Source organism: Condylura cristata, unplaced genomic scaffold, assembly GCF_000260355.1.
Source record: "Condylura cristata isolate star-nosed mole 26May11 unplaced genomic scaffold, ConCri1.0 scaffold00019, whole genome shotgun sequence".
Lineage (NCBI taxonomy): Eukaryota > Metazoa > Chordata > Mammalia > Eulipotyphla > Talpidae > Condylura > Condylura cristata.
The window spans coordinates 23,040,248-23,065,771 of record NW_004567120.1 but is presented as its reverse complement, the minus strand read 5'-3'; the positions used below and the strand labels follow the sequence as shown (position 1 = coordinate 23,065,771).

Below are 25,524 nucleotides of genomic sequence, written 5' to 3'. Positions count from 1 at the left end.
CTCATACTGCCAATTTTTTAAACAAGGTAATCAGCAACACAGCCATGTCCAAGGATGACAAAACATCACAGATGAAAAAAAAAAAGCAGTGTTTAGAGGTTAACACAACTGGCTTTTGGTTGTTTTTCATCTAATCCTGAAAAACAGTATGTTATATAGGATTCTGCATGCTAAAGAAATAAACTTCAGAGTATAATGGAACATCAAGTTTTAATTTAAGATTTTTTTCAAGATTTCTCACAGTGCATTTTCCACAGAAGTGAACTGAGTCTCATGTACCTAAACACTACACAAAACACTGACATTCTGTATACAAGTCAACTAATTACATGCCCCGTCTTCTTCAGATCAACATTCACAATAGATTGTTGTACAAGATGAATTGTAGGCCCCCAAGCCTTAAAAATCATTGCAGCTTAAAAAGAACAAGTTGAATGTAGCATGGAGGACTCATTTAGTATTCTTTGAAGTGGCTGTTCACCAACACAACGTGTTAAAATTTAATCAGTCAAGAGGAAGAATTAAGCATGTACCCTGCCTTTCTAAGCAGAATCTGAAAGGCAGAAGCAACTGATGACTGAAGGAAGCACGTTATAGAAAAGCACAGATTAAATGATAGATCAGAAGAAAAGCACCTTTTCACAACCCCTGAGGAAATTATTGATTCAAGGGAGGATACCAACTGGCATAAAAAGCAATCGTTAAAGAGCTGACAGGATGCCAATAAAATGCCATACAGATTATCTTCAGGTGGTAGGGGAGAAAGTAAGTGCAGATGGTGGGAGAGGACACGTTATCACCTTAAATAGTGCTCAGTCTCAGCCTCACTAGGAGATGGGACAACAGGAAAGAGAGTATCTGTCTCCTGACAATTAGGACAGCTGGAGTGCTCCAAATATGGGATGGTGTGTGAAGATATTAAGAAATGAATACTTTTAGAGATCTGAGGCATTCAGCACGGGAGGGGAGGGAAGCGGACAAATCAGGCCAGAGGAGCACAAGGGTGGTGGCCATGGATCACGGACACTGTGCTTTCTGGAGAACTATGGGACCATATCTGAGGGGAGAGGTCAGATACTGTACAAAAACAACGGTGCGTGTGAAAAATATATTAATTTAAAAATGATAGTTTTTAAAGTCATGCTATTTTGGCTATGTAGGAGAACATTCTTAGTTTTTAAAAATACAAACTGAAGTTCACAAAATTACATAATGGGGGGGGGTTGGATTCGGCGGTTTTTGGAGTTCACTTCCAATTTAAAAAACTACTTTCCAATCAGGAATGCAAAATTGGCACAGTATAGAAAATGTAACTGGATTCCAAGAATTGAAGGAAGAGGGAGTGACTCTTTATGGATGGAAAAGAAATGCAGATGCAGAGGAGAAGCAATTCCCGCTGTACTGCTCCCCGCCAACACCACCACCAGCATGGCCAGCAGCCCAATTAGTCACGAAGAAGAGGCAAACAGCAAAGCGGCAGGAGGATACGCTGTTGGCCAAAATGTTACTACAGCGATGAACAAAACAGTGTCAAAACACTAGAAACCTTAAGGAAAACTATACAGAAGATTAATTTGTTAGTGGCCACACCTCAATACGTTTTTTTTTTTTTTTTAAAGAACCACTACTGATGGCGCAGTGTGTCAGAAGTAAGCATTTAAGCGGGTATGGATGATGTCTTTGGATTAGGAGGCAGTAAATGAGCTACAATGTGTTGTGGTCCGGGCAATACAATTACTTCTCTATGTGACTGTCATTGAGAAATTTCTCTCTGGCCCCCAGTGTCCCCATCTCTCTCTAGTGAGGAGGCAACACTAGAATCTAGAATTTTGAAAATTTACAATTAAACATAAAATAAACATGGAAGCATCCATCTCATTAGATGACTTCTGGGGTCATGTTTATTTGATAATTTCATGATCTAGAAGTAAAAGGTGAGTCTTGCTGCTGCATTCATACTTTAACTTGTGAGGGTGGTTGCCATGTACAGAAAGCAGATTATTCATTTGGCTAAAAAACAAACTTGAGGGGCCCTCCCTGGTGGCGCAGCGAGTTAAAGCATAGCACTGAGAAGCTAAAGCCACTTCCGCATGAGTTCTATTCCCGCCTGCCCCGGAGGTGACCACATGGTGAGGCAGACCTCTCCTGACCCGCCTGCTGCTCCCCTCTGCAGTGTACTTCGTCAATCTGCCTGCTCTGCTCCTCACTCTGCCTCTGGTGAAACCTCTTACCCCACTTGCACCTCTGGCTTGTACCCCAGGTTCTGGATGCATAAATAAATTGTTTTTTTTTTTTTTTTTAAAGCAAACTTGAAAATTTGTTCTATTACCCTTTCCCCTGTCTGGCATTTTATTAAAGTTTCAGTTTTGAAGACTGATTTTATTTAATGGCCTGCAGCCAACACAAACAAAAACATTTAATACGTTTAGTGGTCCATCTTCTCAGTATATCCACCTCGCTAAATTATAGAATTATCTGACTCATCGGGACAACCTATTATCCTCTAGACAGCAAATTGGAAAAAAGCAATTTCCCCATCTGTGAGAAAGATAATTGATCTGATTTTGCTGCCAATATCACCATCATTCACGCTATCACGCAGGCTTGAAATCTTGAGCTTATTTTTGACTCCTCCACCTTTCACTGCCCACAGAGTCACCAAGTCCTAATGAGTTTCCTTTAATAATGTCTCTTGCATCAATCTGTGCTACCACCTATGTTCAAGTTCCTAACTATCTCTCAGACCTGTATGTCTACAGGATTCTCTTTTCCCTTAATGACTTGTATGGGGTTTCTTTTCATTATCGAAGTAATACATGCTTGTTAAAGGCAATCTGGAGACTTTTCAGCAAGGTAGAGAGCATCAACTCTCCATAATCCCTGTGCTCACAGATGATCATTTTCACCCATTTCCTTCCCTTTGCAGTGCTATGTATGCATTAATGCATTTTTAGAAAATCAGGATTGTAATATACTATATATTTTTCATTTTCCTATCATGAAATATTTGTCTTAATATCAAATGATTTAAAAACTCAACTTTCTAAAAACTAGCATCTTGTTTGTTGTTTCTTTAGTTTCTAATTTTTCACATAGAAACAAATGTTGCATTAGTCATTCTTGTGCCATTGCTGGATTTTTTCCTTAAAATAATTTCCTAAAAGTGTAATTTATAGGGTCAAAGGCTTTTGTTACATTTTACCCAGTTGCCTTCCAGAAAGGATATACATCATTTTACAGGCCTACTTGGTACCACTGGACTCTTACTGCTGAGAAATTTATTTGCTTGAAGATGTGTACTTCATTAATGCTTTGATTGGCATGTCTTAAATCTCTTAATGAGTCCGAATGTGTTTTCACAGATTTCTCTCATAGTATTCTGACTAGTCTTCATTCTGCTAAGAGGATAGCAAACTCAATGGTCTTTCAGGAGTCTGGCAAATCAGGTCAGCGTGTGAAACCGTATTTTAGGGACTGAGATGATTTGGATTGTGTCGTGTCCTGCTTAATATTTCAAATGGGAAACTTCTAAATACAGCACTCTGACCAAACAAAATCTCTATGGGACAAATTCAGGACTAGGTTCCCACTCTGTGACCAGGCGGATGCTTCCCTCTCTAGTCGATTCCCTCAAGCTGACTATCCCAATAATATTCTTGATTCTTCTCCAGATAAGCCATGATGTGACTTCAAATGTTTTTCTCAGCACTCTTCTATGCAAACCTTCTACTTGTATCATACAGAACTCTGAGACAGTGGTGAGGTTCTTGAGGACATTCTGTCTTATAAGGGGCAATGTAGCGTAGTGGAGAGAGAGAAACTCTGAAATTACAGTGGTGGGTCAAATCCCACCTTACTGCCCACTAGCTATGTGACCACAGTAAAGTTTCTGAACTACACTGAGGCTGCATTTCCTCAACTACACAATGGTACTAACACAGAGTGGTTGTGAGGATTCAATAAGGGACCAGAAACAAACACTCAAATATTGCCTATGCACATAGGCAATAACTGATTAATTATTGGTAGATTGCGCAATTTACAGTGACCAACATCCACTGCAGTAGCTGGTGAAATGAAGAAAGAGATGGGGTAATCCTAAGAAAATTTCTAAAGTAGTTATTGCAAAGTGTGCTCCTCAAGATAGGAAATATCTGTGGGCTCCTTAAGTACACAGGTTCCTGAAGCTCATCCCAGTCCTGCTGAATTAGAATTTTTGGAAGCAGGCTCTAGGAATCTACATTCTTACATGCATTCCAGCTGAGTGTGACTCAACTGAACTTGAGGAGCCATGAGGGCCACATTCACCTTAGTCACAGCTATGTTTACACCAGGCACCCGACTTCTGGACCTACCTGCCTAGTGAACCCTACCCCACAAGCTCTGGCCGAGTTATCACTGTCTGTGATCATGGCTTATTGAAGAAGTAGCCCCATACAAACACTAGAAAGCTGACTGTAGAGTGGAAGCTTATGGAGGGGGTAGGGGAAGGAGTACAATGGACTATGGTGGAGGCCCACAGATGCTTTGGTGGTGGGAGTGGTGTGGTGACAACACCTGAAGGGGGAAGACCCTATACTTGTAAATCACAAACAGCATTGTAAACCAGTATCACCTCAATTCAAAATAAATACACAAATCAATAGTGCTAGCATGCTAAGTGGTTTTTTCTGGTGTTAAACCAAATAACAAAACTATGAGGCCATGGTTATCATTATATCCACTTTACAAAAGGGGAAACTGAGGCACAGAGCGAGCAGAAAGTTACCTCAGGTCAAACACACGGTAAACGACACAGAGATCTGAATCCAGACAATCTGACTCCAGAGCCAGGCCATTATCTACTATGTTGTGCTACTTTCCTAAATGAGCTGCCCTGTTACATCTTTTTTTTTTTTTTACGAATTTTATAATATACACAGTAATATTTGTATTTATTTCACTTAGAGTCAAATATTTTATTTGTGTGAATGTATTTATCACAACACCTCAAACACTTTTGGTCCCATCAAATCTATTTTCCAGGCACAAATGCCAGTGTGAGAGTCTCAGCAAACTAGCTCTAACAGCTGGGATGTCTTTGCTCTCCTTCCATGGCCAGCTTTCCAGGCAATTGCACAAACAAAATCTATTGCAATTATTTAACCTATCTTTACATTTCCCCAAATAAAAAATCTAAAAATTATCCACAAGTCAGAAGCTCTGCCTGATGAGCCCATTCCATGAAGGCAGCTCCTGTTCCCATGCCTGTGTGTGAAATAAATATGTTTCCTACCCCAGAGAGAGAAGGAAGCCCCGCGAGACAAGGTGGGGAAAGTATTCTAGGACTGCTTCAATGGTGTGCTTGATCTGACGACAACATTTTAAAGCACCTCTTCCTGAATCTTTTAAATAAACTATTTTAAAATGGCTAACTTTGAAATTAAATTCTGCTCCATGCTACAACATGGATGACCCTTCAAAACATTATGCTAAGTGAAAGCGAGAGACAAAAGGATGAATATAGTATGATTCCACTTTTATGAGATACCTGGAATAGGCAAATTGACAGAGACAGAGAATTGGAGACAGGCTACCAGGGGCTATAGGTATGGGAGTATGGGAATTCATTGTTTTGTGGACATAGTTTCTGCTAGGGATGATGAAAAGTTCCAGAAACAGTGATATGACTGCACAACATTATAAAAGTACTTAAAGCCATTGAACTGTACACTTAAATGGTAAAATTTCTGTTACATGTATTTTGCCAATATTTCTAAAAGTCCCATAGTCTCCCCACAAACCAAACCAGTTTTGAACCCCCTGGAGTCAGTACTCACCAGGGTATCATCATTCTGGTCTCCAAACATTTCTTTAAAAATCTTGCCAGGATCAGGAATTGGAGGGAATATAATGATCTTAAGCCTGCAAGAAAATAGAGATAATTTTAATCAATCTTCTAGCCCACAGGAGCCTCCTCCTTAAATCTAGTCATATTTAAAGGAAGCTTGGGCAAGACAAGACACATGAGCCATTTTTACTGATGAAGCAAGCTGTGAAGACATTTCTAAAACAAGCTGAGAAACTGATGCCCTGTGAGCATCAAGTGCGGGTGCAGCAAAGGGAGCCAACAAGACAGACTATACTCTGCCATTTAATTTTTTTCTAGAAAAGCAGCTGTATAAATTTATGGCATACAGTGATGTTTTTATATATGTATCCACTGTGAAATGATCACCACAATCAAGTCAATGAACACATCCACCCCTTCCCATACTTACGGGGGTGTGTGTGATACCGTATCGTTTAAATAATAATGGTGCTTTACTTTTTTGTTTTTGAAGACAATAACAAAGGGAAAATATTAATAGTAATGAACTTTTTTGTGCTCCCAAAAGTTGTTTTGAAATTGAATGAGAACGGGCCCTCCCTGGTGGTGCAATAGGTTAAAGCACAGCACTATGAAGCTATCGCAGCCACTGCAACATGTGTTCGACCCCCAGCCAGGGAGCTGACCCACATGGCGAGGCAGACCTCTCCTGACCTACCCACTGCTCCCCTCAGCAGTGTATTTCATCAATCTGCCTGTTCTGCTCCCCACTCTGTCTCTGATGGATCCTCTCACCCCCTGCATCTCTGGCCTATACCCCAATTCTGTATGCATAAATAAAAATTAAGTGAGAACAATGTGATTGAACGTGTTTATTTCTTTAAACTGTACTTTAACACTTTGGAAATAGTCATTTGAAGAACTGGAGTTTTCTTAATTTATTTTTATTTTTAGATGCTTTACTTATAATAGAGCTTACTGTTTATCATTTTGAAAAAATAAAATCTTCCAAGAACTAGGTATGTTTCTTTTTTGTTCTTCACGATGGAGCCTTTGATGGACGGACCTACCTAATCTTTCAGGATTTAAACACTGGTGTGCCTCAGTCTTATCTCCCTCACTTTATGAGCACATGCTATCAGATTCAGGCTTTTAATGCATTCACAGGTGGGGACTCTCAAAACCCTTTCTCCAGCCCAGACCTCTCCTTTCCACTCCAGATGCATGTACACAGCTACCTAGATAGCATCTCTACCAGGATATCTGACAGGCATCTCCAACTTATCATATTCAAAATTAAAGTGCTCACTTTTCCCCAAAGCCAGCTCATCTCACAATCTTCTCCATTGCTGTCACTGGCCCCAGCATTACCTCAGTTGCAGAATCTAAAAATCTGAGCTATCCTTGAATCTTTAGTTTTGCCCACAGTGCCACATAAGGAGCCACTCATTTTACTGTCAAAATATATTCCACAGTTCATCACTTCTTCCTACCTCCACTGCTAACAAGCTAGCTCACGTTCCCCGCATCGTTGCCCCCAAACACCACAGTGCCTCCTACTTCATCTACCTGCTTTCATTCTTACCCAAGTCAATTCTTCACTCAGCAACTCCAGTGATTTTTTAAAACAATAAATCACAGGGACCTCCCTGGTGACGCAAGGGGTTAAGTCGCAGAACTATGAATAAAGCTGCCCACTGCCACTGAGCATAAGTTCGATCCTCAGCCACAGCGGTGACCCACATGGCGCAGCAGACCACTCCTGTCTCTCCCGCTGCTCCCCATTGCAGTGTATTTCAGTCCATCTGCCTTTTCTGCTCCCCACTCTGTCCCTGGTGAATCCTCTCATTGCTCTCACCCCCACACCGCAAACCCCCCCCACACACACACACAACTCTGGCCTCTGGTTCTTAGATGCATAAATAAAATAAATCTTTAAAAGACAGTAAATTACATCCCTTCCCTGCATAAAACTCTCCAGTACTTCCCGTGCTTATCTCCAGTATCATCGTGCTTATGATAAAACTTCGATTTCCTGCCATGGCTTGCATGATGCGGTCCCATCCACCTGTCCTGACTCATTGCCTGTCACTCCCCAGCTTTCACACGCTACTCCAACATGAGCCGCAAAGCTCACACCAGCTATGGGGACTTTTCACCTGCTTTTCCCTTGGCCTGAATGTTCTTTCTTCAAATATCTGAATGACTCACTATTTTACTGTGAGTCTCTCCTCAAATGTCACTTTCTCAGAGATGGTCCCTGACCGTCCTACATAAATTGAGCTGATCACTTACTAAGCTTCCTGCTCAATTCTCATCCTCCTATTCTCCTCAACTTTACTACTCACTGTGTGAAATCACAGTATTAATTATTTAGGACAGAGATAGTGGCTTTGTCCTGGGCACTGTGGTAGCCCCACTATTAGAATAGTGCCTGGCATATAAACAGTACACAATAAACACGTGTTGAACAAATATAGAAATAAAAAAAAATTGGTTCTGGACTCGGCTTAATAATCTTATTCCAACTTTAGATATTTACTGCAAGAGCAAATAAAAGCATCAAAGAAGGTCCTGTGGTGAGATAAAGCAAAATATTCCCAAGGAACGTGTACCCTCTAGAAGAGACAGCTTGAAATCCTCTTTCCTATAGCCTTAAAAAGCAATGTGTTTTGCATTGATACTAGAGAAGTCACTTCATGACTAAGGGTCTTCACTTCTAAAACCTCATTCCATCTGAAAGAAGACTGACCATAGGGCCTATCAACAATCTAGACATATGCAAAGAGAGCAGTGCCTCAGGAGAGCAGTGGGCAACGAATCCAACACTTCCCCTGCCAGATAACATTACTTCTCTGCCTTGCCATACCACCAAACCACTTATTGGTCAATGTTTCTCATACACTGGGAATAGGTTAAAGGCCAGCACAAAGAATAATACCCCAGCAAGCAGGCCAGCTGAGCCCGGGAAGCCTGCCTGAGCAGCTCCTTACCTTTTCAGATAAAGCAGAAGGACAATGATTGCACCTGCAACGATGACTGGAATGGTGAGTAACATGGCTATGTATAGTGTGGAATTGGTCTTTGTACCTGGCAAATGAGAATCAAATAGAAAGACATGAGAAATCAAGCCTTTTTAGAAATAAACCAAGCAGGGTCCTCCCTGGTGGTGCAACGAGTTAGGAGGCAGCACTGCAAGCTGGCCACAGCCACTGCAGTGCGAGTTTGATCCCCGGTCATAGAGGTGATCCACGTGGCCCTGCAGACCTCTCCTGACCCATCCACTGCTCCCCTCAGCAGTGCACTTCGTAGATCTGCCTGTTCTGCTCCCCACTGTCTGGTGAATCCTCTCACCACCCTGCACCTTTGGCCTGTATCCCAGTTCTGTATGCATAAATAAATAAATCTTTTTAAAAAAGAAACTAAGCAATTGTTATATGAGACTAGTGAGACCACAGATATTTCTGCTCTCTATCGTAAATGATTTTCCAAAATTCTCAATGATCTTATCCTTTGTTATCTTAATAGTGAAAAAAAAAGTCCTGTTTTGGTGCCTAAAATGGCAAGGATAAGAATATAGATTAAGGGTTATCTGAAATTGGGATATGCTAACTACTTTCAAATACTCTCAACAAAGATGTTATAACTGTTAAACATGTCAGCTCATTAAGAGTCACCATCTTTTCTTACTGGTCACTTACCAGTCTTTGAAAACTGGTGATCACTACTACCACTATTACTCTTAATCAAGCAGCTACTATATGGATAATACATTACCGTCTGCTTTTGCATGTTTATATCTATGCCATAGAAATAGAAAATTATATCTCCCATATACAGACGAGAAACATAAGGCTCAGAGAGGCTTAGTGACTTATCCAGAAGCATTTAACAAGTGATGGAATCAAGCCTCAAATGCAGCACTGTCCAATCTGAAAAGGGGTCCTTAACTGAATGGTTACACCCAATGCAAAGAATGTCCTACATCTATTTGTACTCATCATTCCCACTATGGTAGAAACATCTAGAAAGCATGTATCATCAGGGCCTAGTTGCAGTGTTAGGCAACTTCTAAGGTGATCCCAAACGATTCCTGGCTCCTGGTATTCATCCTCTAATGTAATCTCCTCTCTTTGAAACTAACTGACTCATTTGTAAAGACCTGAAGAGCAGCCGTGAGGAGATTTCCTTTCTGAGATTAGGTTATACAAGACTGTGGCTTCCATATACAGGTTCTCTCAATCACTCTTTCTTGCTTAGGTGCCTCTCACTTGGAGAAGTCAGCTGCCATGTCCTGCGGCAGCCCTGTCGGGAGAACCAAGGTGGCAAGGAACAGAGGGAGGTCTCTGAATTAGTTTCCTAGAGCAGTTGAAACAAATTACCATACACAAGTTGGTTTAAAACAACAGAAAAGTAAACTCCCACAGTCCTGGAGGTTAAAAGTCCAAAATCAAGGTATCTGCATGGACATGATCCCCCAGAAAGCTCCAGAGAGCCTCTCCTTGCCCTTCCTCATTTCCAATGGGTTGCAGAAATCTGTGGTATTCCTTACTTTGCAGCTGCATCTCCAATCTCTACCGGTGTCTTCCACCCCATGTGTCTGTGGGTCTCTGTGTTTCTATATATCCTCTATTCTTCTTGTTAGAATACTAGTCGCTGGAAGGAGACCCTACTCTAAGCCCGATGGCCTTATCATAACTTGATTACACCCGAAACTCTTATTTCCACATAAGGTCACATTCATAGGGACCTGGGGTTGGGGCTTGAACATGTCTTGTGGGGGGCTGTGAGTCAACCTGCTACAGACTTCTTCCAGCAGCCAGAGTGGAATTAAGGCTTTTTAACCATACCAATGAGCCTGGAAGTGGATTCTCCAGTCGTAGTCAAGCCTTCAGGTGAGACTGCCATTCCAGTTGAAAACTTGCCTGTAATCTCATCAGAGAACTTGAACCAGTTTCCTAGCTAAACTATGCCCAGAATCCTCATCAATAGAAACTGTGAGATGTTCAGTGTATTTTTTAAGTCACTAAATTTTGGAGTAATTTGTAATGCAACAATAGGTAATGAATATAATCATACCTGGGACACAGTTTATGCACCCTCTTAATTAATAAGAAATTGTCTACCTGAACAGCCCATCTCTCTGACTGTTTGACAGCTGTTAGAAAGTTCTATGGACTCACAGAAAGGATAGTCTATTCCTTCTGACACTATCACAAATATTAGAATTCAGCAATTATGATTCCCTCGGCTTACTTCATCAACTGTTCCTCCCTAAAATTTAAGATTCTTCAATATCCTGTTACTCTTTCAAGGAATGATTCCAATGTGGCAATGGTTCCCAGAATGGAATGCCTCACACTTCTGATGTAGCCAGACCACTGTGAAGCACCCCACAGCACGCCTTTGTTCCATGTGCTGCATTATCACCGTTGCCAAAGACTGCAAATGCCTTTTGGGGATATTTAAGGTTTCAGTATTCAGTCACTTTGACTTAGTCAAATAGAACCCATCCATACACATTCATAAAGCACAGATTTTACAGTTTTGTTCTTGAGACTGATAAAAGCTTATTCAGAATCTCGGTTAATGAATGAAACTGAGGCAGGTTGTTGTCATTAAATGCCATCCAGGTCACTGTAATACTCTTGATTCTGGACCAGCACACAGCAATCTGCAAATTTAATCATGGCAGTCTTCTCTCTTTTTTCCCATATTATGTTTATTGAGGTTAAAGTATACTTACATCTTCATATCTGCTCCAAGGATTAAAATACAAACTTCTACAAATACATACTTTCACACCCTGTCCACCACTCATGCACCAACAATCCTCTACCATGGTCCATTTGGCGCCTTCTCCCCCCACTTTCACCCCCTACCCCCAGATCAGACATTAAGATTGTTCATAAAGACATAGACAGTATAGAAGAGGATAACACTATTTGGATTATAGATTTTCAAAGAGCTGAATACTGTAAATTGACCCTGGTTGATTTGACAGTAATTAAATAGAAATTTCGATTGTGAGTATTCTGTAATTGACATCAAGAATACAGAACAGTACTTTCCTCCCATATATTTTCTGCATCAGTTTCGTTTCCATGCATTGAATTTTAACGGAACCCTTTTCTCTTACCAATGCTCTTCACTTCACTCCAATTACTCCAGAAGAGGTCATCTTCATAGCATAACTTATTTGTTTTGACTCTTACTCTGACTGTATGAAAAGTATTCTGAAGAACACCAGGGATCATGAAGCAAATTGTTTCCTTGACATAAAATTAAAAATACACAAAGAATATTACCAGTCTATTCTCATTCTCTGCTTCTGAATCCTAATATAATTATTGTCCACATTTTGTGTATGAGTAAGACTTGTACTGCAATCTAAATTATCTGATTTTAACTCCTGGATTAAAAGTTGGCAATAACCTACATAGCAAAGTAGTTTGTTTTCCTGAGAGCAGTTCAAATTTAAGCTATGTTCATCTTGCCACACCCCTAATTGCCTTATGAGTTTAAACCCAAATAGCTTAAGTTGAATTTACTGACCTCCATGTCTCCCTCAAATTCTGAATTATGACATTTGGCCTCTTCAATCTTGAAAAGAGAGAAAAAGAATTATTTCAAAATGTATAAAAGACCATATTTTATATCATTCAATCATTCATTTCTAGCAGTTTCCTTTTATCCCATTAAAAGCAATAACAACAAAACAATGCAGATTGTTTTTTGAAACAGTTTTTTTCTGAGTCAATTACAAATCCATGCAGGGAAGATAAAGAATCTTCAATAGTGAATAGTGTGAACCCCTACTTCACACTACTCACAAAATCAATGTCAGATGATAAACTGCAGATGACATGCGAAAGTTAAAATAAATGAATGCATAAAACAGCGAACTTTTAGATGAAAATGTAGGAGAACATCTTTCAATTTTGGAGCAGGAAAATATTTCTTAAACAGGGCCAAGAAAACATTCATCATAAGGTAATTTTTTTTTTTTTTACAAAATCATCTGTATTAAAGTTAAAAACATCTCTGTTCACAAAAGACATCTATTAGAAAATACAATGGGAATGTAAAGAATGAGAAGGAGATACTTGTAATTTCAGACATAGGACTTGCATATCTATATAAATATCTACATATTTATATTTACTATCTATAGATACATACAGCCTACAATTCAATAAAGAAAAGATAGACAACCTAATAGAAAAATGGGCAAAATAGGTGAACAGGCACTTCACAGGAGCATATTCAAGTTGCCAATAAAGATATGAAAATGTGCTCTACTCCAACGGTTGCCAGGGAAATGTAAACAAATCCACAAGATAATACATTTACCTTGTAAACAATACCAAATATTGATGAGGATGTTAAACATCTTAACACTGTCAATTTATGCTCGCAGGCATGTAAAACGGCACAACCATTTAGAAAAGTTGTTATCATCTATCAGACACAATCATGTGTAACTCTATAACCCATGTATGCCCAAAAGAAAGGTATACACATGTGCACTAAGAGATAGTATGCAAATATTAATAAAATCTCTACTTATAAAACTGGAAACTAACCAATGTCCATCAGTGGACATTTTATCAAGGGTATGACTGAATGGAATGGAAGGCAAAGAAAACGAACCACCTACAACTACAGCAACGATAATAGTGAATCTCATAAACATTACAGAGAATGAAAGAAGGCAGACACACAGAAAGTGCATTCTGTATAATTCCATTTACATAAAGACCAAAAAGAGGCCACAAAAATAGCCTATGACGTTAGAAGTCTGGGTAATATTTGCTCTTTGGTAGGATAGTTACCAAAGGGGGCCACAAGGGAGCTTCCAGGGTGCTAGCTACATATGTGAGAAATGTATTTGTGAAAATCACTGAGCTGCACATTTTGAGCTGTATAATTTTTCTAAATTATATTATACATTTAAAATATTAAAAAGAAAAAAAAACAGACTAATTTCCATTGTTGAATGTAAGGAATCAAAAATGAACAGTGTTGAGAGAAAAAAAAAATGAAACATTTAATTAAGTCACTTGTTATCTGAGGTAAAAGAAACACTCAATTCCTAAAAGGTAAAATGCTCAAAACTGGAGCAAAAATCAGTAAGTAAAAATGTGTGGCTTAGCTTAAAAAAACCAACCTATAACCAAAGGTATTAAAAAAACAAAGATGCTCAATATCATTATATCAAGGAAATATGAATCAAAACACAATGAAATGTCATCTTGTACCTTTTAGAATGGCTAATATCAAATGCATGAAAGATACAAATGCTGGCAAGGGTGTGGAGAAAAGGGAAATCTTGCACACTGTGCGATTATAAAATGGTGTGGCCAATATGGAGGTTCCTCAAGAAATTAAAAATAGTTCTGCCATGCAATCCAGCAATTCCACTTCTCATTATATGTCCAAAGGAAATGAATGAAATCAGTATCTCAAGGTGAGCTCTGCAACCCCAAGTTCATTATAGCATCATTCATCGCAGCCAAGATATGGAAAAAACCCAAGTATCCATCCACAGGTGAACGGATAAAGAAAACGGGGTATATATACACTCTGCATTATGATTCAGGTATTTAAAAAAAAAAAAAAAAACAGAAGAAAAGCCAGCCATTTGTAAAAACATGGGCGAACATTGAGGGTATTATGCTAATTAAAATAAGCAAGAAACAGAAAGACCAATACTGTATGGTATACCTTATGTGGATTCTAAAAAATAGAAATAGAAAATTCATATAAACAGAGCATAGAATGGTAGTTGTTAGAGGCTGGGTTTGGGAGACATGGAAAATGGGAAGATGTTGGTCAAAAGGTACAAACTTTCCATTATAAATTCTGAGGATCTAATGTACAGCATGGTGGCACAGTTAATAATTCTGTATGGTATACTTGAAATTTGTGAAGAGAGTAGATCTTATCATTCTCACCAAAAAAAAAAAAAAAAAAAGGTAACTGCCACCTGAAGTGACGGATGTGTTGATTAACTTGATTACAGTAATATTTAACAATAGATACATAAGTGAAATAATAACACTATATACCTTAAGAATAATTACAATGTACAGCCTAAATATATACAAACTTTATTTGCAATCATACCTCAATAAATCTAGAAAAAAGTGAAAGACCGGTTTAAACATGGGCTAAAAACTAGAGCAAATAGCTACGATTTTTGACACATAATGCCATTCATTAAATGGTTCCTACCAACATGTGCGAAAAGCTGAAAGGTCTACTGAGTGCGGAAGGGCCAGCCTCTCAATAGTTCATACAGAGGCAGAGAAATAAAAATACCCCATTGCTGGCCATCTGGAATCAGAGAACCTCTAGGGAATCACAAGTATCAACTACCATTTGCTGGATCAGGTTGAGGCTGAAGTCCTTCCTCCCTTAGATTAACTCCCAGATATATGTGAGTTCCAAAGCCACAAATCATTGTGTAAATTTCAGGTTCTGGGATTGCTCAAATGCAATCCCCCTGCACAGTTAATCAGCTGCTAGGATACTTTTGTGGGTAGGGGAAAACAAAGTCGCAGAGCCCCAAGTAGATATCTGGCCGTGATGGGGGAAGGTCAAAGACAAGTCATTACTTATTCTGCGATCCTGTCACAGGCTACTTCTGACCACAGCCCCCATGTGATGGTTCCAGTTCACTTTCCACCACACTCCCCCCTCTTAAGGGGGATGGCAGGCAAAATAATTGCTCAAAACATTTTGCAAAAGAAAAAGAAAAAAGAGAAAAGGGTCTAACCAGCAATGCTCAAAATCAACAAGCATACAAAAAGTTGATGGCATCTAGGGAAAGAAGCAGGTGGCAAACATCTGTTAAGAAAGAGAACATGAGACTCAAGTATCTAATCAGAACTAAGTCCAAACAGACTATAGTTCTGATTCAGGCAGATAAGTTTCATAGTATGTGTTCTCTTGAGTTCAAAAGTTTGTAAAAAGGTTTGTGTGTGTGTGTGTTGTGTGTGTGTATAGCTAACCCAATTCATCAAGAATTCATTAGTTGATGATGATGCACAAAATGTTATATGAACTATACTTGGTCAAAATCTAATACATGAAGACCACGCTTTACAGTTCCACGTATTATTCAACCTCTTGAGTTTTAGTTTCTCAATAAAATAAAATAGCATCTATTTCTTAAGTTATTATGAACTAATATATGAGAAATGCATAGAAGAGTATCTTTGTAGCCCATCATAGACACTTAATCAGTGACAACTATTACAAACTTTTAAGTTAGACCTTGCTGAAATCTTTGACTTTGCAGCAATGTGATAATGGAAGCATTCACTGAGACTGAGTTTTATCAACTATTGAGTAGGAAAATTAACAGGACACAGATCCTAGGGCCTACCTTGAGGACTAATTGAGACAATTCAGATGCAGTGCTCACCATAAGACCTGTTACATAGTAACTGCTTGTTATGTGTTAATAGCACAAACAGCAGCAAACTGAACACCAGCTCACTCCTCCCTACAGGGGCTTGTTTTCAGGGAGAGAGAAAGCCTACACATAATATGATCAAAGTAAATAGCAGGACATAATTCAGTGCCAAATGAGTAACACAGCAGGGTATGTCTCAGGATTTCAGACAGAAGGAAGCAGTATAGGCAGGAGCAGTCAAATATATTTCCACTTTCTGACAACTCACTTCCTCGAACATCCAAGTCTCATCTCCTCTGCACTTGGAAGCGCTTTGCTTTTTTTACTTTGCAGTATTTTACAGGGACAACTGTTTCTACTACAGATAACAATTATTCTATTTCAGCGAAGGGATTCATCTGCAAATGCCCAGAAGAACTCTGCAAAGCTATGGAACTGGCCACTCCGTCTGGAGTTACAGCCTGTCAACACTGCTTATTTTAGTAAGTCTTTTGAAACTCACATGATGAACTAAAACAACTGGACTAAGAATTTGCCCACATGCGAGATGCTTGGCTCCTTCAAAAGCCAATATAAAACACTTGATCTCTAAGCTCAAAACTCAAATGTACACAAGGCTCAGGCAGGTGGCACGCAAGAGAATGGTGTGGTGTCCATGGTCTCAAAGCGCCACCTTACGGAAACTATACTCCTCTGGTAACAATAATTGGGCCCCCCCAAAAAAAAAAATCTAAAAAACAAAACCACACTTTGTTTGTGGTCTGAACAAAAATGTCTGTGACCTTGACTCTATAGCAGAATGATAGGACGGATGCCCTGAGGTTGTTCAATATTCTGCTCCATGTTGCAGGGACCTCTAATCAGAGCGCTTGGGATCGGATTCCAAATTGCATAAACATGCAGAAACCAACAAACACTGACTACTTGAATTTGACTTCCTCAGTAGCCATTAACTGCAAGAAAACAATGTCCAGATTGAAGTCTGCAAGTACCACCTGGCCTACTCCCCGCCTCCTGCTCAAGACACCCTTTCGTGCCACTTTGGCCACACTGGTCTCCTCTGTTCTCCACATGCCAAGCTTATACCTATTTCAGAGTCTTTGTGCTTGCTGTCCCCTCCACCCAGACTTGGGCACTGCCAGCTTCTGCCCATCATTCTATCTCATTTCACCTCAAATGTCATTACTTCAGATGATCTCCTTGCCCAATATTCTCTCAGGTCCCCCATTTTTCTGTCCATCTGATTTACTTCACAGCATTCATTCTCCAAAATTAGCTCACTCATTTGCATACTTATTTTGTAGTAGGTAAGTTTCCTGGGGAAAAAATTGTTCATCAAGTGTCCTATACACATAAAAAGAGTGCCTGGCACATGGTAGACACGTAATAAAAACTTTCTGACAGATGAGTTAATGAATCCTTGAATCTTCCAGCCATTGCTAACATAAACACTCAAATCCCCCACCAAACTCTATTTCAGACTAGAAGTTTCATCACCGTCATTATCATCATCATCTATCATCAATGTGACAAGCCAAGCTACATTTCATTTCATTTATTACACTAAGAAATTCACCTGAGAGGAAAAAACCCAAATGAAAACAACTTTCTTAAAAACTTACGTAGAAAGTATGATGCATGTCTGTTTGGCTGTTATTGACTTCTACTTCATAAAATAAACATCTGCTTAAAAAATTCTTTGGATTCTTCCATTGCACATATAAATCTCCATTATGGAAGAAGAGCTTTTTGATATGTGGAGGGTCAGGTTTCACTAAAAGATAGAAACAGAAAATACAGATCAGCTTGCAGTGTTAATTTTGATGAAATACTTAACACAGGCAGGGATAATGAAAGTCACAAAGTTAAGTCAAAATAGGGCTGATGCTTCTAATGGCCATACGTGATCAGACACAAAGTTCTAGAATTTTAAATAGTCTCGGTTAACAAAGGAAGCTTATTTTAAACTGCCTAGTATTATGGACCCACGGAAGATGTTTTGGATGCTGACATGAACTCGGGCCTGCCCCTGCTTAGAAATGGCCGGGTACAATCAGGACACCCAGCTGCAATGTAGAAAATAAAGGAAAGAAGCGCTTGAGTACAAGATAGGCTTCCACCTGATGGGCAAACTGGGGCACCCAGTACAGGGGTTTTCCCAGCTGTCCTGCCCTTGTGTCACATACGTGAAAACATGAGCCTGCTCTCTGCCACAGCATACAACATGGACAAACCCCAGGGACATTATGCTAAGTGAATAAATAAACCGGCCCCAGATGGACAAAAGCTGCAGGATTCCACTCATCAGCTGCATCTACAGCAGTTAAATCTCAGAAACAGAAAGTAGAAAGATAGTTACTAAGGGCTGGGGGAAGGTGGAGGTGGAGTTAATGATTAATGGGCACAGCTTCAGTTTTACAAGATGACAAAGGTCTAGAGATATGTTGCACAACAATGTAAATATACCTGACTGAACCATACACATAAAAATGGTTAAGCACGTGCATTTAATGTGACATGGTTATAACCACAATTTAAAAAACATCAAAAAAATTAGCCTAGTCAATTTAGTTTTTCAGGAGTCAGCTGTGCTTAACACTGAGCAACAGAAGACAGTGAATAATTAGAAGAAAATGACTTGAAGAATAATCTCCTTTCATGTTGCCATTAATATCCAGGAATAGCAAAATGAGCTTTAAAGGGTCCACTGAAGACAATCGGCCAGGTAAGGAGGAAGACAGAGGGGGACTTTGCTTCAGATCCCCCTATTGGGAAAGCTGCCACGACCTCACTCCCCTGGCTTACCAATCAAACTGCCTTTGGCTCACTATCAACATGTGCTTCCATAACTACTGGAAAGGAATGTGACACAGAGTTCCATTTGCAAACATGGGGACCTTTGTCAATTCATAGTTGTCAGCCTATAAATTGTCTATATACCACTTAGCCAGAATCTGAACTCTCCACTAGATTATTTCAACAAATAAATATGATGTTTGTTGTAGTCTACTTTAGACACTTACAAAATGCTTTTATTTTATACATCCAGACCTGATGACAATCCTTTGAGGTACAGAGGGACTAAGTTCCCTATTTTACAGATAAGGAAATGCTTAAAGTCTTTAAGTTTACATGCCTCTCAAAAGAAATCAGGACTTCAAGTAGATATTTTGTTTTCAGTTTAAGGGCTCTTTCTAAGTCAAGAGTTCCACTTGGCTATGCTGACTGTTGTGACAGATCAGTGCCCATGCCAGTCAGAACATTCCATACTTCCAATAACACCCCCAACCCCAACACCTCCTGTCTATGCTTTTCCTAATGAAGAGAGAGACCACTCAGGATCAATCATGTTTGTTCAGCAGCATCATCTGTTCAGGCATCACAAGTAAAATAAAATCAATCTTAAGAGTTCTTACTTCTATAACTAACTGCTTTCTAGAGTCTCAGCTTACTCATAAGTCAAGAAGAATAAAGCATTTAGCTCATGTGCTCAATAATTATTTAAGATTCCAGGCTCACTTCATTAAAAAAAAGGATCTGTCAAAGTGGAACATGAGAACATAATTCCTTTTTCTGCTATGCTCTTAACACCAAAAGTACCTTTAATGAATTGTATTGGTTATTCACAAGTCAATACTTTTGTCTACATCATAGAGGAGATGTAAAACGTACCATGAGATGTTAAAGGCATGATCCTGTAGGATGGTCTGATCTTCCCTGCATCATCCCGGACCATTATTTGGACACTGTGCTGTTCTAAACTGGACTGTGGCCCTTTAGTCAGAGCAAAGGAACAGCCCAGGTGTTGACCTTCTCTAAAGATGTTTTCACACTGAAGAACATTCCCCAGGCTCCTGTGCCTACAAGATAAAATGAGAAAACCTACATTATTTCTAACAAGGTATGCAAGAAACAGTTGCAGGCTTTTTGTTGTTTGATGACTAGAGATGTCTATGAAAATGCAGTATCTGTAATAAAGCAAAGTAGATTTTAAAAAATCTTATTTTACAATTTGACTCTACTGCATACTGTGGAAAGATAAGAATGTTCCTTTTTGATGATTATCGCTACTCTCAATAGCAGCGGAGCTTGCAGGAGTCCTCACTCTTTTTCTCCTACATAAAGTGTTGTGTGGTGGCAGCAGAAGCTATGCTTCTTGAAGATGGAAGCATTTGCTGAATTCCAAGGCTCTCCTTGGGTGCCTCTGCCTGCCCCTACTTTGTGTTCTTGACATGTTCCTCCCTCCCTTCTCTTCTCAGAAGGTTCATATCCAGGCCTCCGTCCTCTGCACAATCCCCTCTATTTCTTACTCCCTCATGCACTCAACCCCAATTGATCACTTTTACCCCCAACTAGAATGTCTATACTGGGGATTTCTAGTCCTGACCTCTCACCTTGGAGGGAGTTCCCAGATTTCTAATTGCTCCACTTGAGTGTTGCCCTATTACCTCAAATTCTGCATTGAATATCTGTGCCCCACTTTCTCTACCGAACTGCATTTCTTCTAATTTCCCAATTGCTTTTGGTCAGAGCTCATTTTCTCTGGGCTCCTCATAAGAACATTTAAAAATCACCTTTCAGGACCCTCCCTGGTGGCACAACAAGTTAAGGCACAGCCCTTTGAAGCTGCCTGAAGCTACTGCAGCATGAGTTCAATGCCCTACCAGGAAGGTGACCCACGTGACACGGCAAACCTCTCCTGACCTGCCCACTGTTCCCTCCAGCAGTGTACTTCATTGATCTGTCTGTTCTGTTCCCCACTGTGTCTCTGGTGAATCCTTTCACTGCCCCCTGCACCTCTGGCCTGTACCCCAGTTCTGAATGCATAAATAAATAAATCATTAAAAAAAACACCTTTCTACCCTCCATTCCCCATATTCTATCACCAAATTTTGTTATCTCTCCCTTTGCAAAGCTTCTCGGATTCTCTCCTATGATAGTCCCATTGCCCTTACCCAGTTTCATGCCTCATCACTTCAGCTTTCTTATATTCTCCAGCCTTACCTGTCTCATCATTACTAGTACCCTCAATCACTGTCAAATCACTGTTCGAGAACACAGCAGCTTTCCAGGTTTTACTCCACCATGCGACTTTAAATGCCTTCCAGAACCCACACAGCTGCTCTCTTGTTTCCTGTTTTGGAGACTTCCACGCACACCTCCCTGCACTGGTCCCTGTGGTCATCAGCAATTAGTACAGAAAGAGAAAATGTGTTCATTACATTTCCAACAAGGCTACCAAAGGACTTTGTTTTGTATAACTGGCAGAAGACACAGAGTCAACCCTTATATCAGCTTGTACAATGGAAGTTGAGCAAAAGTTCTGCAGCAAAGGAAGGTGATTGTAAACAATCGACTGAGATGATACTAAAGAGTCCCAGGACCCTGTTACCTCAGAGTCACTTGCAGTAATTGAAAAAACAGCTTCCTCAAAACTTCTCTAAGAGAATCTGACCTAGGTTTAGCTCAGGGCCTACAAATCAGCATTTGATAGCAACTCTAAGGGGGATTCTGCTACAAATGGGGTTTTATAAAATTCAGATCAATTCCCATAAGTCAGTCACTGGACTGTTGACAAAGAACAGACAATACAGCATGAGTTCAATGCCCTACCAGGAAGGTGACCCAAACAAAGCAAACAAAGATAGCCTTTCAACAAATGGTTCTGGAACAACTGGACATCTACATGAAAAAATGAAGCTACTTACAGAACTTATAATCTTCACCAAACAAAGTATTAGACATAAATGCAAAATCAAAAGTAAAGAACTGCTTGAAGACAACAGGAGAAAACTTAGATAACCTTGGGGATGGTGGTGATGATTTTTTACATACAAAGGCATAATTCATGAATGAAATAATTGATAACAGACTTCACTAAAATTAAAAATTGTCCTTGAAAGTCAATGTCAAGAGAAACAGAAAAAAAAATTGTAGACTAGGAGAAAATATTTATGAAAGGCAGATCTGATAAAAGACTGCTCACTAAAATATACAAAAATTCTTAAAATTCCACAATGAGAAAAAAAAAATAACCCAACTAAGAAAATAAGCCAAAGACACGCCCGCAAAGATATCAGTTTGGAAAATAAACATGGGAAGAGATTCTCCATATCAGGTGTCATCAGGGAAATGCAAATGAAAATAAGAAGATACTACTACACACCTATTCGGATGGCTAAACTCCAGAACACTGACAACACCAAATGCTGGCAAGGACGTAGAACAACAGGAATTCTCATTCACTGCTGGTGGAAATGCCAAGTGATACAGTCACTTTGGAAGACAGTTTGGCAATTTCTTGCAAAAGCAAACGTTATCCAGCAATCGCTCTGCTTGGTATATACCCAAAGGAACTGAAACATGTCCACACAAAACCTGCACACAAATATTTATAGCAGCTATATTCATAATTGGAAAAGCTTGAAAGCAACCAAAATGTCCTTCAGTAAGTAAACTAATGAATAAATTGGTGCATCCAGACAATAGCATATTACTTAGCACTAAAAATAAGTGGGCTAAGAAATAAAAAGGAAAATACCAGATGGTTTCACTCATAGCAGGAGCATAAAGGACCAGCGGGAAAATAATAATGAACAACTATATACCAGAGACATTTTACGGGGGTGGAGCAGGGAATGGGATCAAAAATGGGTGGGGGGAGTGCACGGGAAGCCCACGGGGATTACAACTGAGATGGAAAAAGGCACAAAATGATGTAAAAATAAATTATTATAATTATAATAAAACTAGACAAAAATAAGTGAAGTATCAAGCCACAAAAAAAAAAACAAACAAACAAACAAACAGAGGAATCTTAAATATATGTGACTAGTGAAAGCCATCCATCTGGAAACGCTCCATGCTGTATGATTCCAACTATACGATATTCTGGAGAAAGCACAACTATGGAGAAGTGGAACTGAGCAGCTGCCAGGGGTTGTGCAAGGAGAGATGGACAGCAGAGCAGAGGATTCGAGGGCTGTGGCAATACTGTCTACAACATAATGGTGATGGATAGGTCATTAGACATTTGTCCAAACCCTCTGACGACAATGTACAACACCAAGAATGAGCTCTCAGAGAAAAACTATCAACGTTGGGTGGTTTTGACGTGTAAATCTAGGTTTCTCATGATAACAAATGCACCACGCTGGGGGAGGGTGATCGCGAGCGAGGCTTTATATGTCGTGGAGGGAGGGTGCATGGGACTCTGTATGTTCTTCTCAATTTTGTTGTTAACCTAAAATGGCTCTTGAAAAAATATAGTCTGGCAGCTCTTTTAACCACTTGTGTCTGCATGAGTGTCTTCTCCCTTCATTTTCCTTGTAACCTAACCTTATATATGTGTGTGTGTGTGTATGTGTGTGCGTGTGTGTGTAGTCTTAAAAAAAAACAACTCAGGTTTAATGTATTTACTTCTCTCAAGACTATAGAAAGAACTGTTTCCATATAGAAAAATGTTTTTCTCCCTTAAGAGAAAGAACTTAGGGTTCTTCTCTTAGTGGTCGCCCTTGTGGCTCATGAATGAAAAGTCTTTTAAAAACTAACTTACCGCCCTAACTTGTTTTTAGATCAGAAGGCTTGGAATGTTTTCTGCCCACAACCAGAAACAGAAACTGAAGAAACTTGTGAAGTTCTGGTTACACAACAAAGGAAAACTAGGTGGAAATGAATCCTTTTTCAGATAATGAAAAGAACTCCTCCAAGAGGCAATCTTAGAGATTTCTTTTCCATCTTTGTACTGGCCTATTTCGTATATTCTCACGGACCCCAGTTACCAATTTCTTAGTTCTGTTGTCATTTAGATGAAATTATTACAGGGTAAATATGGGTATCAAAGAGACAACTTTTCAGACTTCTTGTGAAAGATGAGAGGACAAACGAAATACAGGGTGTTCCAGGGGCTGCTGCTAAGATTCCACACTGAATTCCTCCACAGAACCACACTGCAAACTTAAGGAGGAGATGGACAAATTAAAGACCATCCCCTCAACTCTGAGGATGACTCTTCATGTGCTAAGAAAATTCCCTAGAATTCTTTGGCACGGATAGTCTGTAGTTATTCAAGTCAGGCTCCTTTCAAAGCCCCACAATCCCTGCAGCGTGCTGTCCTGGGCCTTCAAAATGACTATTTTCTGATTGGGGATTAGGGAAACCGTTTGTGGTGATGGAAACTGGTGCCTAAACCCAATTCCTGGTGCTTGATCCTCAGCACTTAAGTCTTGTGAATTTGATTGGAAAGGCTCTACCAGGGGAGAGCAGGGGAGGAAGAGCTGCAGATTCTCGAGGTGAAGGCAGAGCAACGTGCACTAGCTACATGTGCCAGGGAGTGGGGATAAGTAAAAAGAAGAAAATACACAGAATAGCCGCCCCTCTTACTCACAGGGAATATGTTCTATGGCCCCCAGTGGAGGCCTGAAACTGCAGAGAGTACAGAATCCAATACATACTGCTTTTCCTAAGCATGCATACCGATGATAGTCTAATGTATATATTAGGCACAGAAAGATACTAACAACGGTAACTAATAACCACATAGATGTGAACTTGGTAGCTCTCTCTCAAAATATTTTATTGTAAGTATTATTTTTATTTTTTTTAAGATTTTTATTTATGCATAGAAGAACTAGGGTGCAGGCCAGAGGTGCAGGGGCAGTGAGTGGATTTACCAGAGAGAGAGTGGGGAGCAGAACAGGCAGCCTGACAAAGTACACTGCTGAGGGGAGCAGTGGGTGGGTCAGGAGAGGTCTGCCATGCCATGTGAGTCAGCTCCCTGACTGGGGATTGTACTCACGCTGCAGCAGCCTCTGTGCTTTAACCCCTTGTGCCACCAGGGAGGCCCCCTAGGTACTCATTTTAGACCATGGTTGACCCTGGTAACTGGAAATTCGGAAAGGACAACCTCAGATTATGGGAGGTAGGCACGACTATATAGCTATTATGTATTGAGGACTTACTCTTCTCTACACATTGGCAGTTAGGTCCAAGACTGAACACTTTTCATACAATAACAGTTCTCACAACACTCTTAAAAAGTAGGTACTGGCCCTCCCTGGTGACGTAACAGGTTAAAATGCAGCACTGCAAACAAGAGAGCCACTTTAGTGTGAGTTCAATTCCCAGCCCCGGAGATAACCCACATGGCAGCAGACCTCTCCTGACCCACCCACTGCTCCCCTCAGCAGCGTACTTGTCAGTCTGCCTGCTCTGCTCCCCGCTGTCTCTGGTGATTCCTTTCACTGCCCTTGAACCTCTGGCTTGTGCCCCAGTTCTGCATGAATAAATAAAT

General features: G+C 40.0%; 1 protein-coding gene across 1 annotated transcript in view; it reads right to left on the bottom strand.

The window, feature by feature from the left end:
• The window catches only part of IL13RA1 (interleukin 13 receptor, alpha 1), a 43,433-nt gene that overhangs the window by 10,035 nt on the left and 7,874 nt on the right, over positions 1-25,524 (bottom strand). Inside the window, exons 4-9 of the mRNA XM_012727273.1 lie at positions 19,905-20,092; positions 17,855-18,006; positions 12,365-12,412; positions 11,949-12,081; positions 8,803-8,899; positions 5,820-5,904 (exon numbers count right to left, since the gene is read on the bottom strand). Coding sequence (XP_012582727.1) covers positions 5,820-5,904; positions 8,803-8,899; positions 11,949-12,081; positions 12,365-12,412; positions 17,855-18,006; positions 19,905-20,092 — 703 coding nt within the window. The remainder of the gene's footprint in view (positions 1-5,819; positions 5,905-8,802; positions 8,900-11,948; positions 12,082-12,364; positions 12,413-17,854; positions 18,007-19,904; positions 20,093-25,524) is intronic.